The sequence below is a fragment of the Danio rerio genome, chromosome 14 (assembly GCF_049306965.1).
Source record: "Danio rerio strain Tuebingen ecotype United States chromosome 14, GRCz12tu, whole genome shotgun sequence".
NCBI lineage: Eukaryota > Metazoa > Chordata > Actinopteri > Cypriniformes > Danionidae > Danio > Danio rerio.
Window position 1 is genome coordinate 4,588,084 of NC_133189.1, and position 14,417 is coordinate 4,602,500.

The 14,417-nt window shown below is 37.6% G+C and overlaps 1 protein-coding gene across 6 annotated transcripts in view; it reads right to left on the bottom strand.

The window, feature by feature from the left end:
* The window catches only part of irf2b (interferon regulatory factor 2b), a 36,893-nt gene that overhangs the window by 12,581 nt on the left and 9,895 nt on the right, over positions 1–14,417 (bottom strand). For 3 of the 6 annotated variants that reach the window (XM_073921382.1, NM_001320188.1, NM_001328374.1), the window contains exons 4-7: positions 13,042–13,215; positions 10,004–10,041; positions 8,061–8,160; positions 769–897 (exon numbers count right to left, since the gene is read on the bottom strand). In XM_073921382.1, coding sequence (XP_073777483.1) covers positions 769–897; positions 8,061–8,160; positions 10,004–10,041; positions 13,042–13,215 — 441 coding nt within the window. Of the gene's footprint in view, positions 1–768; positions 898–8,060; positions 8,161–10,003; positions 10,042–12,147; positions 12,577–12,643; positions 13,216–14,417 lie in introns of those variants that run through there. The other 3 variants (XR_012389496.1, XR_012389495.1, XR_012389497.1) reach the window with 1 other exon arrangement.

Below are 14,417 nucleotides of genomic sequence, written 5' to 3' on the forward strand. Positions count from 1 at the left end.
AAATATCTAGTCAAATATTATGAATCATCATGATAAAGATAAAATAAATCAGTTATTAGAGATGAGTTATTAAAACTATTATGTTAAGAAATGTGTTGACTACAGACTTCAACTGTATACATGGGCCTGCAAAAAATCAGCTTTCAACCAATCAGAGCCTTATAAATACCACAAATCACTTGTGAAGCTACACCGCGTTCCACCAAGACAGCCAGTCAAATCTAGTGTGAGCATCAGTGCAAATCGTCTGGATTTTAGCATGAAGTGGATCCCTATGTCAGACTGAAGACACACTGTAACTAGGGCACACACACACACACACACAGGGGACACTGAATATTGTGTTCTCACCTCTGCGTTATACATTAACTCTGGCCAGAGCTGAGTTACAGTACAGAAGTACAGCCGTGACGTGACACACACACACACTGTGTCCTTGATACGCTGATCTCTAACGGACATTGAACAGCACGGAGAACACACACCTGATCTCAATGCCTCAAAACATGTTTCAAGCTTCTGAATTTTGCAAAACTATTTATTTATGTGTTTATATATGTAATAAAAAACACGGATATTTTTTACAGTGCACAAATTTACCACCTGTAATTTTCCACCATAGCTGAAGATCAAGCAGCAGGGTGGTTTGGAGGTTTTGTTTTTTTAATGATTGAACAGTAGGTATTTTATGAGTGTGTATGGCACTGAATAAATGACACCAACAAAACTCTGAAAGACTCAATAAAATGATTAAAGGGCCAAACCAACCGTATGAGGAGATGGGGGAGATCTGTAAAGGGTAAAGGTCACTGGAGGTCACGGCCTGCTCCTCGTTCTCTGTCACCACCTCGATGGTCTGACAGACGTCGGGCAGATCGTTGATGATCAGATGGTCCTCTGAGGAACAACAACAGGGAAGAGAGAGTCAGTATGGAGAACAGTGAAGAGGGAAGTGAACCGGACTTTTAAAGGACACCTATTATGCCCCTTTTTACAAGATGTCAAATAAGCCTCTGCTGTCCTCAGTGTGTGTGTGTGTGAAGTTTCAGCTCAAAATACTACACAAATAATTGTTTTACACCTCTTCAAAACTGACCCTTTTAGGCTTTGATCAATAGGATTTGTAGGAATTGTTTTATTTTGGTGACTGTCGCTTTAAATTTAAATGAGATTGTGCTCTTTTTAAAAGAGGGCGGAGCTACAAACATCTATGCGTCAGCATAGTGGCAGATTCTAAACAGGACTAATGTTATCTCTGAAAATTGAAAATGTCAATAAAATGTCTGTCTCCATCGAAGAAGGCCGTCTATGCAGACTACAGTGTTCAGTTATGCATCTTAAAATTGAGACATTATTTTCGGCAGGTATGGCATGAAAACTAATGCTGACAGCTGCTTCTCATTCAGAACTGTCTATGCCAGGGGTCACCAAACTTGTTCCTGGAGGGCCGGTGTGCTGCAGATTTTAGCTCCAACCCTAATCAAACACACCTGAACAAGCTAATCAAGCTCTTACTAGGTATACTTGAAACATCCAGGCAGGTGTGTTGAGGCAAGTTGGAGCAAATCCCTGCAGGGACACCGGCCCTCTAGGACAGAGATTTGTGACCCCTGGTCTATGCCAATAACGGAGTGATCATCACAAATAGGAGCGGCTTTCCTCCTCTGATGATACGTACAAAGAGAAAATGTCAATCAAAAAGTTTCTGCAGACTGTTTTCATCAAGTGTGATTATAAACATCTACAATTAATTAATTTTGACAATTAGAAGACAGTAAGTGCTTGATAGCCCCGCCTTACAGGACTGATAACCCCGCCCTAAATGACAGAAAACCCCTTTAAAAGACTGATAACCCCTTCCTAAAGGGCTGATAGCCCTGCCCTAAAGGACAAATAGCCACACCTTTAAACACTGTTAGCCCATCCTTAAATGACTGATAATCCCGCCCTAAAAGGCTGAAAGCCCATATCTAAAGGAATGATAGCCCATCCCTAAAGGACTAATAAACACACCCTACAGTACTAGTAGCCCCTCCCTGAAGGACTGATAGCCCCGCCCTAAATGACTGAAAGCCCTTTTAAAAGACTGATAACCTCTTCCTAAAGGGCTGATAGCCCTGCCCTAAAGGACTAATAGCCACACCCTAAAACACTGTTAGCCCATCCTTAAATGACTGATAATCCCGCCCTAAAAGGCTGAAAGCCCATATCTAAAGGAATGATAGCCCATCCCTAAAGGACTAATAAACACACCCTACAGTACTAGTAGCCCCTCCCTGAAGGACTGACAGCCCTGCCCAAAATGACTGATAGCCCCTCGCTTAAGGACAGATAGCCCCCTGCTAAAGGACTAACAGCCTGGCCCTAAAAAACTGATCGGTTATCCGTAAAGGACTGAAAACCCCTCCCTAAAAGACTGGTAGCCCCTCCCTAAAGTACTGGTAGCCCCTCCCTAAAGGACTGATAGCCCCACCCTAAATGCCTGCTAGCTGCTTGCCCTAAATGCCGACAGCCAAAACCTAAATGACTCATAGCCACATTGACTGATAGCCACACTCTAAGGGACTGACAGCCTCGCTCTAAATGACTGACAGCCACTACCTTAAGTAGTGATAGCCCCTCCATTACAGACTGATAGCCCCTCCCTAAAGGACTAACAACCCTGCCCTAAATGACTGATAGCTCCTCCCTAAATGACTAATAGCCCCTCCCTAATAGACTGATGGATCCCTCCCTAAATTACTGATAGCCCTTCTAACATCCAAACCCTAAAAGACTGATAGCCCCTCCTTAAATGACTGATGGCCCCTTCCTAAAGGACTAACAGCCAGGCCCTAAAAAACTGATAACCTACCCCTGAAGGACTTATAACCACACCCTATAGTACTGGTCGCCCCTCCCTAAAGGACTGATAGCCCCTCCCTAAATTCATGATAGACCCACCCTAAATGACTAATAGCCCAACCCTAAAATAGGATAGCTCCACCCTAAATGACTAATAGCCCTACCCTAAAACATGAAAGCCCCTCCCTAAATGACTGATAGCCCCACCCTAAAATCTGATAGCCCCTCCCTAAATGACTGATAGCCCCACCCTGAAACATGATAGCCCCTCCCTAAATGACTGATAGCCCCACCCTAAAATCTGATAACCCCTCCCTAAATGACTGATAGCCCCTCCCTAAATTAATGATAGCCCCACCCTAAATGACTAATAGCCCCAACCAAAAATATGATAGCTCCACCCAAAATGACTAATAGCCCCACCCTAAAATCTGATAGCCCCTCCCTAAATGACTGATAGCCACACCCTAAAATATGATAGCCCCACCGTAAAATCTAATAGCCCCTCCCTAAATGACTGATAGCCCCACCGTAAATGACTGATAGCCCCGCCCTAAAAGACTGATAGCCACACGCTAAATTATTGATAGCCCCTCCTTAAAGGCATTCCAGGCCGGTGTCCTGCAAAGTTTAGTTCCAATTAGGATCAGACACACCTGGGCTAGTTAATCAAGCTCTCACTAGGCTTTTTACTAACATCCATGCAGGTATGTTGAGGCAAGTTGGGGCTAAAATCTCCAGTTTGGGCACCCCTGGTTTATAGCATGCACTACTATATAGATATGTACATCACAAGAGTGAATTTTGATTTATTATGACTTTAGGGAAACCAGAAGGGATTTTTCACTCTGGACACAATCCCTCCGGTCCCTGCAACTGAGCTGGATTTCCCATGAGTCTGTAATGAAATGATGTAGTGGAAATCAGGTTAAAAACAAATGAAGCAGCTGAAAGGCTTTTTGTAAATCAATTACGCTGCAGTTTGATTTTGCTTTGGCAATTCGATGTGTATCACAGACTCCACATCAGCGCTGACTTACAAAACAAACACAAGCTAAGCTCACCTTTTACCCCAATCCAGCACATTTGAAGAGGGAAACAGAGAACGGTGAATGTGAGAAACACACACACACACACACACACGTGCGCGCTAACAAGGAGATCTGGATAAACAGGTCCACCACAGAATGATAGGTGTAGCGCGATCACATCCCATCTCAAACGCAAAAGCACAAATGTTACGAAAACCTGCCAGGAACACGTTTGGGTGTTCAACTCAAACATTAGAATTTTTGACATTTTTATTTTGCATGAACTGTGAATGTGTTGATATAGCCGGTCAATTTAATCCATGTTGTTCTTAATTTATTAAATACTTGTGTTTGGATGGGAGGATTTAATCTATGTTAAAGATTCAGATTCATTATTAACAATCCTCATTCATTCAATTTATTTTCGACTTAGACCCTTTATTAACCTGGGGTCGCCACAGCGGAATGAACCACCAACTTAATTAGCCAACTTAATTCCAGCATATGTTTACACAGCGAATGCCCTTCCAGCTGCAACCCATCACTGGGAAACACCCAGTGACACACTCATTCACAAACTCATACACTACGGACAATTAAGCTTACCCAATTCACCTATAGCGCATGTGTTTGGACTTGTGGGGGGAACCGAAGCACCCGGAGGAATCCCACGCCAACACGGGGAGAACATGAAAACTCCACACAGAAATGCCAACTGACCCAGCCGAGGCTCGAACCAGTGACACTTAAATAGCTTTAGCTTTCATAGCAAATAGCAAATAGCTTTCATCAAACTTAGTTAAAAATTATTTTTACATTTACCAACACACTGCTAATGTATTCATCTGTAAACAAAGTTGTATGTCTTAATGTTAAATAAATAACATGAACAATAATGGAGCTAAATTCTTCTTCTTCTTCTTCTTCTTCTTCTTCTTCTTTTTATAATTATTATTATTAATATTTATTATGATTATAATTATTATGATTATTATTATTATTGTTGTTATTGTAATTATTATTATTATTAATATTATTATTTATTATTATTATTATTATCATAATTATTTATTATTACTATTATTATTATTATTTATTATCATCATTATTATTATTTATCATTGCTATTATTGTTTTATTATATTATCTTTATGTATTTATTATTATTATCATTACTATTTATTATTACTATTATTATTATTATTATTTATTATCATTATTATTATTTATCATTGTTATTATTGTTTTTATTATTATTATTATTATTATTATTATTTATTGTTATTTTTTATTTTTATTATTATTATCTTTATGTATTTATTATTATTATTATTATTATCATTATCATTTATTATTACTATTATTATTATTATTTATTATCATTATTATTATTTATCATTGTTATTATTGTTTTTATTATTATTAATATTATTATTTATTGTTATTATTTTTATTATTATTATTATTTATTATTATTATCTTTATGCATTTATTATTATTATTACCATCCTTATTGATTATTATTATTATTATTATTATTATTATTATTATTATTAATCATTATTATTGCTTTTATTATTTCAAATAGGTCAGATAAATTGGAGCTGTTAGAGGGTGTTATTCAGAGTTATTTTAGCTTTGTCTTGTGGATTGTGAGAATTTGAAAGGGTTCCTGCAAACACTGCAGCAGTTTGTTCTGCCTGCCTCAGTCAAAGTGTTGCAAATACCCAGAATGCTTCAGGCTTCTCTCACAAAAGCCTGAGTTTATTCAGCAGCTCCTCTTTCATTCGAGTTTATATATAAAACACGACCACAGCTGGTTGACTTTCCCCTGCATTTCCTTCACAAAACCTTAAAAACAAACACTTGAACTTGAAACTCTGATAGAAGCAGAAAATAAATGATATATAGCAGTGGTCCTGCAATTGGTACCAGGCCACACAAGAAATCCTTAATTATTTCAGTTTTATTTATTATCTGAGTCCGAGTGGTCTTTTATTTTGAAAAATCTTTTCTAATAAAAAGTGACCGTATTCTCTCAGTTACATCTCGGTCACTCGAGCGCCCAAATTTAACCCACAAGCAGCCAAATGAGTAAGAAATCAGCATCTTTGGAAAGTTTCTCTGCGAAGAGGAAAAGGCCAGTGACGGACCCACAAACTGCCAAAGAATGGATTAACAACCCATTTGTAGACAAATCGGGTGAATCCAGCATGTCTGTGCAAAAAGATCAACTGCTGGAGATCACAAATAACAGTGGCCTTCTAGCAGCCGTTCGCATATCGCGTCTTTTCTAGCGTTCGCACAAGTTTGTTGTTTCTAATGGAGGTGCGAGGCTTGCACGGCTTCCAGACCAGACGCACCCAGTTGAACGAATCCCGCGAGCACACAGCCAGTCACGTGACAAGAATTGACCGATAAGCTTCAGCTTGCATGGAATTTACACATTTCAGTCAACTAATTATCTCAGACAAACACAGAACACCCTAACACTGCAGTGCTTTCTAAGTTTTTCCATAAATTAAACTTGTATCAGAGTGACAGCAATGTTTTGTCAGCCTCTGAGAAAACCGTTGATGGTCGCCTAGAAACCTACAACCTAGCATGGACGGGTCCACAGTGAAAAAAAGGTTGAGGACACAAAACAAGGGCGTAGATTTGCTTTTGATATTGGTGGGGACGTACATCCCTAGAGCGCATGTATTGAACTGACCCAGCTGTGATTCGAACCAGCTACCTTCTTATAATAATAATAATAATAATACAACCACATACTACTACAACTACTACTACTACTACTACTAACAATAATAATAATAAATAACTTTTTATGAATTTAATAACAGTAATAACTAAATACTTAAAAAAAATACAGACATTTTTTTTATTACTACATTATTATTATTTAAAAAATGTTCTATGTTATTAATAATAATAATAATAATAATAATAATAATAATACGTATTAGTTTAACAACAGTAATAACAAATTTAAAAAAAAGAAAAAATACAGATGTTTATTATTACATTATTACACTTGCACTTATTAAAATTATTACTTATTATTATTTGTTATTATTATGTGATTATTTTCAATTACTATTAGTATTATTAGAAATAGTATTTTGATGTTAATAATAACAAAAATCAGAATAATATTAGTATATTATATTATAATCAGAATAATATTATTAACATAATAATAACAATAATAATAATAATAATAACAAAAAATAACTTTTCATTAATTTGATAACAGTAATAACTAAATACTTCAAAATTTAAAATACAGACATTTTTATTACTACATTATTATTACTTTAAAAAATGTATTATGTTAATAGTAATAATAATAATAATAATAATAATAACTATAATAATAATAACAAAAATAACTTTTTATTAATTTAATAACAGTAATAACTAAATACTTAAAAAATGAAAAATAGAGACATTTTTATAACATTATTATTATTTTAAAAAATGTAATTATATGATTATTTTCAATTATTATTAGTATTATTAGTAATAGAATTTTACTGTTAATATTAATAAGAATCAGAATAATATTATCAACATAATAATAAATAATAATAATTACTTTATTATTAATAATATTATTAGTATGTTAATAAAAATATTATTTGCAAAATAATATAACAATAATATTTACAATAATAAACATATTATTAATTTAACAACAGTAATAACTAAATATTTGAAAAGATTTAAAAAATGTTTATTACTACACTATTATTTTCAATTATGATTATTATTATTTATTTTTATTATTATCATTAGGATTCTGGGTTGTTTTATACTCACTTAAATAGCATTTATGTAAAAAGCTGAGTTATTTGGGTTAATTTGTCTTATTTCAGTTTAGTTGTTTAGAAGTTTGTCAAGTAGAGCTATTTAATAATACAGGACAAACAACTGTCTGGATATCAGTATAAAACTAACTAGCTCTAGTCTGAAAATGAATCTAAAAACGCCTGGATTGTGTTGCAAAATGCTGGATTGCTGTTGTAAAAGAGCAGAAAGGCACAATGAATGCCAGAAAGAAGAGATAAAAGACGAGATGAAGATCAGATACGCCTTCAAATCTTCACTCAGAGCTGAACTGGTTCCACCTGAAAGAGTCACATGACCTGAGCTCAGGTGAGCAGGAAGTGATGTGTTTACCTGAGTGATCGGCCTCCTGCTTCACTGTTACCAGGCTTTTGCATGGAGAGGAGCCGTTACTGTTCTCCCAGCTGGAGGACATGGAGCACAGCCGCTCTACCTGCACAAAACACACACACACACATTCACACACACTCCTGCAGCAGACACTCTCAATATACAGCTGAAGTCAGAATTATTAGCCCTCCTAAATTATTAGCCTCCAGTATATTTCTGTTTAACGGAGAGAAGATTTCTTCAACACATTTCTAAACATATCAGTTTTATTAACTCATTTCTAATAACCGATTAAATTTATCTTAGCCATGATGACAGTAAATGTTTGACGAGATATTTTTCAAGACACTTCTATACAGCTTAAAGTGACATTTAAAGGCTTCACTAGGGTAATTAGGCAAGTTATGGTATTTAGGCAAGTTATTGTATAACGACAACCCAGGCTTTTTCTGATTATGTACCCCTATATACAATTCTGGGGAGCGCCAAATGCGTCCAAGGAGATACGTTTGTTGCAGTTTTTGTTTTCGTGAATCCACCAGAGGCCGCTGTGTACGCTTTTTAAGATCAAAAATTTCTCCCGTGAGTGCCCTTTACGCCTGCTGTTCTCACGTAACTCCACCAGAGGCTGCTGTCAACTGACTGACCAAACGACTGACCGACCCACGCACTTCCCTAAACCCAACCGACAGGTTTGAAAGCAATCCCGAAAAAGAAAAGCCCTCACCTGATTTTTACCATGTTTGCAGATTTTACCACATTCTCACCCTGATATTTACTAGTTTATTTTATTTTTTTCTGTTTTTGTGCTAATGTCTGCTTTCTGGAAATGTTATTAGCCGGACTCAAACCCCATCGTCATGGTCAACTTCTCTCTGCAGCTCAAATCTTCTTACATACACGGCGAGCCCTTGGACAAACTGGAATCAGCAGGAAAGCCGTCCATACGGAGTTAAGCTTGGTTTATACTTCTGCGTCAAGTGACCGGCATAACCCACGGTGCAGGCAACGCGCGTGGCTGTGCATTTATACTTCTGTGCGCTGTCTCTGTTGGTCTGCATTAACACTTCCGAAACGCTAGTTGGCAGTGAGGTGTAAATGTTCCTCTGTGTCGAGTTTCTTGCTGGTGTTTTGCTTTTTCTGAACACTTCCTGCAAGTACAAGTGGCTCAAACTCGCTCATTTTGAGGCAGGAACCGGCGGACGTGGAACAACTTTAACTATGAGGTAAACACAAAACAAAACTTTCCATCAGGAGCTCCTTCACGGAACTCCACACTTGTAAACAATCGCTCCATCGGGCTCACGCCGTTTGCGCGGCTCTCGGTCCCGCCCAGACTAGTCAGCGCTACCAAGCCGACCGTTCACAGAGCTTGCGCTACGCGTCGTTTTGACGTGTAGTTACATTTTTGGAGAGGTGCACGTCAGCGACGCCGACGGCCACGGCGTAGGGCTATGCGTCAACACATAGGCTGCGCCGTAGCATACACGTGCGCTTGACGCAGAAGTATAAATCAGCCTTTAGGTGATCAGCTGGTGGGCGTGAAAAGGAACGGCATTATACCCCCCCGTAGCATTCATTTTAAAGACGAAATGCAGCCAAAATTACCTCTGGCTACATCATTTGCAATCTCCAGAAATGTATATAGGGCTACGCTTTCAGAATGAGCCTATGTTTTCCAGAACGATGGTTTATTTTGTAGACAATCAAGATCAAATACTGCTTAAGGGTGCTGAATAATATTGAATAAAACTGCTTTATTCTAGCTGAATTAAAACAAATAAGACTTTCTCCAAAAGAAAACATATTATAGGAAATACTGTGAAAAATTCCTTACTCCGTTAAGCATCAATTAGGAACTATTTAAAAAAGAAAATTCACAGAAGGACGAATCATTTTGACTTCAACTGTAAACTTTCAGGCAACAGAACCTGCTCAATCCATACCTTTAACTTTTCTTCTTTTTCAATTGCTCTCTTTTTTCCTTTGGGAAAGAAAAAAAAAAATGCAGAATGTAAATCAGTGCATGGAAAAAAATGACAGCTAAGGAAACCAAAATAAAAGTCTTATTTCACCCCAAAATCCCAACAAAGAGCTGGAAGTTGTGATTTACCAGAAGATAAAATTGCTTTTGTTTTTCTTTTTGTCTTGTTTCTAGTCCTAAAAATCATTAAATTAAGAAGCATTTTCTAGACAAGCAGAACATGTCTTGTTTTCAAAAATGATCTGTAAAAATGGAGAGTTTTTCTTTAAAACAAGCAAAACAATCTGCCAATGGGGTAAGAAAAATAATCTTATACCAAAGCGAAAACAAGATCATTGTTCTTACCCCATTGGCAGATTATTTTGCTTGTTTTAAGACAAAAGTCTCTTAATTTTGAAATATTATTTCGAAAAGCAAGATTATATGTTTTGCTGATCTATAAACTGCCTATTCATTTAAGAATGTTTTAGATATTTGCACTAGAAACAAGACAAAAAGTAAAAAAATCATTTTTGCAGAGTATTTACTGAATAAATTTCATCTCTATCTTTTACAAAATATATATATAAAAACGCAAATAAATGTGTGTGTTGGTAGCACTGTCGCCTCAAAGCAAGAAGGTCGCTGGTTCGAGCTGGCATTTCTGTGGAGTTTGCATGTTCTCCCCGTGTTGGCGTGGCTTTCATCCAGGTGCTCCGGTTTGCCCCACAGTCCAAACGCATGCACTATAGGTGAATTGGATCAACTAAATTGGCCTTAGTGTATGTGTGTGAATGAATGTGTATGGGTGTTTCCCAATGGAAGGGTATCCGCTGTGTAAAGCATGCTGGAATAGTTGCCAGTTCTTTCCACAGTGGTGACCGCTGATGAGCAATAGGACTAAGCTGAAGGAAAATGATTGAATAAATCTCGGACAATAGGAAAGTTTGTTTTGCTTGTCTATAAAATGCTTCTCGATTAAACAATTTTGACATATTTGCACTAGAAACAAGACAAAACAAAAGTTTTGCAGTGTATTTAATGAAAAATCACATCTTTTTATGCAATCAAAATTATAATAATTAAAAAAAACACATTTTGACATGAATGTGTGTGTTAGTACCTTGTATTCCTCACATTATGGGGACCAAATGTCCCCACAAGTATAGCAAAACCAGTAAATTTTGTCATTCGCTTGATCACCATGAGGAAAACAGCTCATAAATCGCACAGAATGAAGTGTTTCGAAAAAGTAAAAATGCAGATTGCATGCTCTGATGGTTGATAAGCGGTAGACGGAGAGAAAATACCGTCTGTACAGTAAAAACATGGGAATTCCCCATAAAGATCTTAAAGATTTCTTCTGAAACACATGACAGTGAGTGGCTGTTTAACATTTATATGTGTATATATGTATGTATTCCTTATATGTATAATTCAAAATAATTGTTATTGCCATACAGACATCAGCATATATTTTACAAACCTTAAATGTTCCGTTTTGCAAGTAGTTATGTGTATTTAAATCTCTGAAACCTAAAATAAATGTTATCTGTTTGATAAATTGTGAAATATTTGAGTTTTAGCAGTTAACGTGTTCTGAAAGTTCATGTAAAATGGTTACAGGTCCAGTGAAGGGCTTTGAAATGTGCATTTTTATTCGATGTTGGATGTAATCTCAACTAAAAGAATTAAGAGAGGGCGGGACATATAGTAGCTCCTCCCTTTTACAAAAAAACAACCAATAGTGTTTTGTTTTTACCACAGCTCTGCCAACGAGAGTGGTCGAGCTCGAGCACATCAAGCAAATGAGAAGCGTCTTGAAGGGGGCGGGGCATGTCAGACACTAGAAAGCATTTGATTGGTCAGAAGAGTTGATGAGGAACTGATTTAGGTGTCGAGAAAAATAATTGATCCATTTAGGCCATAGGTCTCAAACTCAATTCCTGGAGGGCCACAGCTCTGCACAGTTTTGCTCCAACTCTAAACAAACACGGCTTATCCAAATAATCAAGGTGTTCAAAAGAGTCGTGAACACCTTGATTAGGTGCATAAGCTGTGCTGGAGTGAAACTGTGCAGAGCTGTGGCCCTCCAGGAATTGAGTTTAATGTTTTGTATTGTTTTTTGCTCTTGGCTTGTTCTTAAAATTTTCTTATTTGGTTGCTAGGGTCTTCTAGCTGGTTGTCTGTTTTTTCTAATTGGTTGCTAGGGTCTTCTAGGTGGTTGTCTGTGTTTTTCTAATTGGTTGCTAGGGTCTTCTAGGTGGTTGTCTGTGTTTTTCTAATTGGTTGCTAGGGTCTTCTAGGTGGTTGTTTGTGTTTTTCTAATTGGTTGCTAGGGTCTTCTAGGTGGTTGTCTGCGTTTTTCTAATTGGTTTCTAGAGTCTTCTATGTGGTTGTGGTTGCTAGGGTCTTCTAGGTGGCTGTCTGTGTTTTTCTAATTGGTTTCTAGGGTCTTCTAGGTGGTTGTCTGTGTTTTTCTAATTGGTTGCTAGGGTCTTCTAGGTGGTTGTCTGTGTTTTTCTAATTGGTTGCTAGGGTCTTCTAGGTGGTTGTCTGCGTTTTTCTAATTGGTTTCTAGAGTCTTCTCTGTGGTTGTGGTTGCTAGGGTCTTCTAGGTGGCTGTCTGTGTTTTTCTAATTGGTTGCTAGGGTCTTCTAGGTGGTTGTCTGTGTTTTTCTAATTGGTTGCTAGGGTCTTCTAGGTGGTTGTCAGTATTTTTTCTTATTGGTTGCTACGAATTAGGCGGAAGTGACAAACTGCAAACTTTAAACCTGTCTAAACAGACAGGTTTAGATCTGTTGTATATCATCTAAACGTGAATGTTGTCGCTGTATTGGAGCTTATATTCTTAAAACTAAGGGACTGAATCTAACATCTTAATTGTTTCATTTTAGTTCCACAGGGTCTTTAAGAAGCTGATGACTGTTAAAAGGATCATCATCTTCTTGTGAAAAGCCTCCATTATGTACAGAGAGTGGCTGATCTCAGATGCAGTATGGGTGTGTGTTATTGACTGACCTCTCTTTGATTGTTTCTCAGACGCTGACAGCATTTTGTACACCCTGAAGGCGTTCGTTCCCTTTTTGTTGCTTTTGTCTTTCACCTCCTCGATGTCGGGCAGGGAGTTCATGGCACAGCGGAAGTTGGCCTTCCATGTTTTGGGGTCTGGTTTATCACCTGGTTGATATTTCCCTAAAATATGGGATCAGAAACCACATAGACTTACAACACAGAATGAATTTTCACTATCACTTCCACTGTTTATATTATATGCATTGCCATTATTAGCTGTGAACTAACGGTATACTCAAATTACATATAAGAATGACAACGTCTAACAGACAGTGTGTTCTTTTGACTCGGGCAATAAGCAAAGACTCAGGACACCCTATCAACCCAACAGGAACATGTTAACAACCACCAAGAAGACCCTAGCAATCAAATACGAAAATGCTTACGAACACAAATAAGACCCTAGCAACTAAATAAGAGAACACTAGCAACTGCTGAGAAAACCCTAGCAACCAAACAGCAAAACTTTAGCAACCACTCAGAAGACCCTAGCAACCAAACAGGAAAACAATAGCAACCACTTAGAAGACCCTAGCAACCAAACAGGAAACACTAGCAACCACTAAGAAGACCCTGGCAACCAAACAGGAAAACACTAGCAACCACTCAGAAGACCCTAGCAACCAAACAGCAAAACTCTAGCAACCACTCAGAAGACCCTAGCAACCAAACAGGAAAACAATAGCAACCACTCAGAAGACCCTAGCAACCAAACAGGAAACACTAGCAACCACTCAGAAGACCCTGGCAACCAAACAGGAAAACACTAGTAACCACTCAGAAGACTCTAGTAACCAATCAGGAAAACTCTAGCAACTACTCAGAAGACACTAGCAACCAAACAGGAAAACAGTAGCAACCACTCAGAAGACCCTAGCAACCAAACAGGAAAACACTAGCAACCACTCAGAAGACCCTAGCAACCAAACAGCAAAACTCTAGCAACCACTCAGAAGACCCTAGCAACCAAACAGCAAAACTCTAGAAACTACTCAGAAGACCCTAGCAACCAAACAGCAAAACTCTAGAAACTACTCAGAAGACACTAGCAACCAAACAGGAAAACAGAAACCACTTAGAAGACCCTAGCAACCAACCAGACCATAGCAATTAAACAGCAAAATCCAACCAGATACCACCCAGAGGACCCTAGCAACCTATTAAGAAAACAATAGCAACTGCTAAGAAGACACTCGCAACCAAATAGGAAGATTCTGAGAACCATCCAGAAGACCCTAGCATCAAATTAGGAAAACCCTGACAACCACCTAGAAGACCCTAGCAACTGAATAGGAAATTTCTAAAAATCATCCCGAAGACCC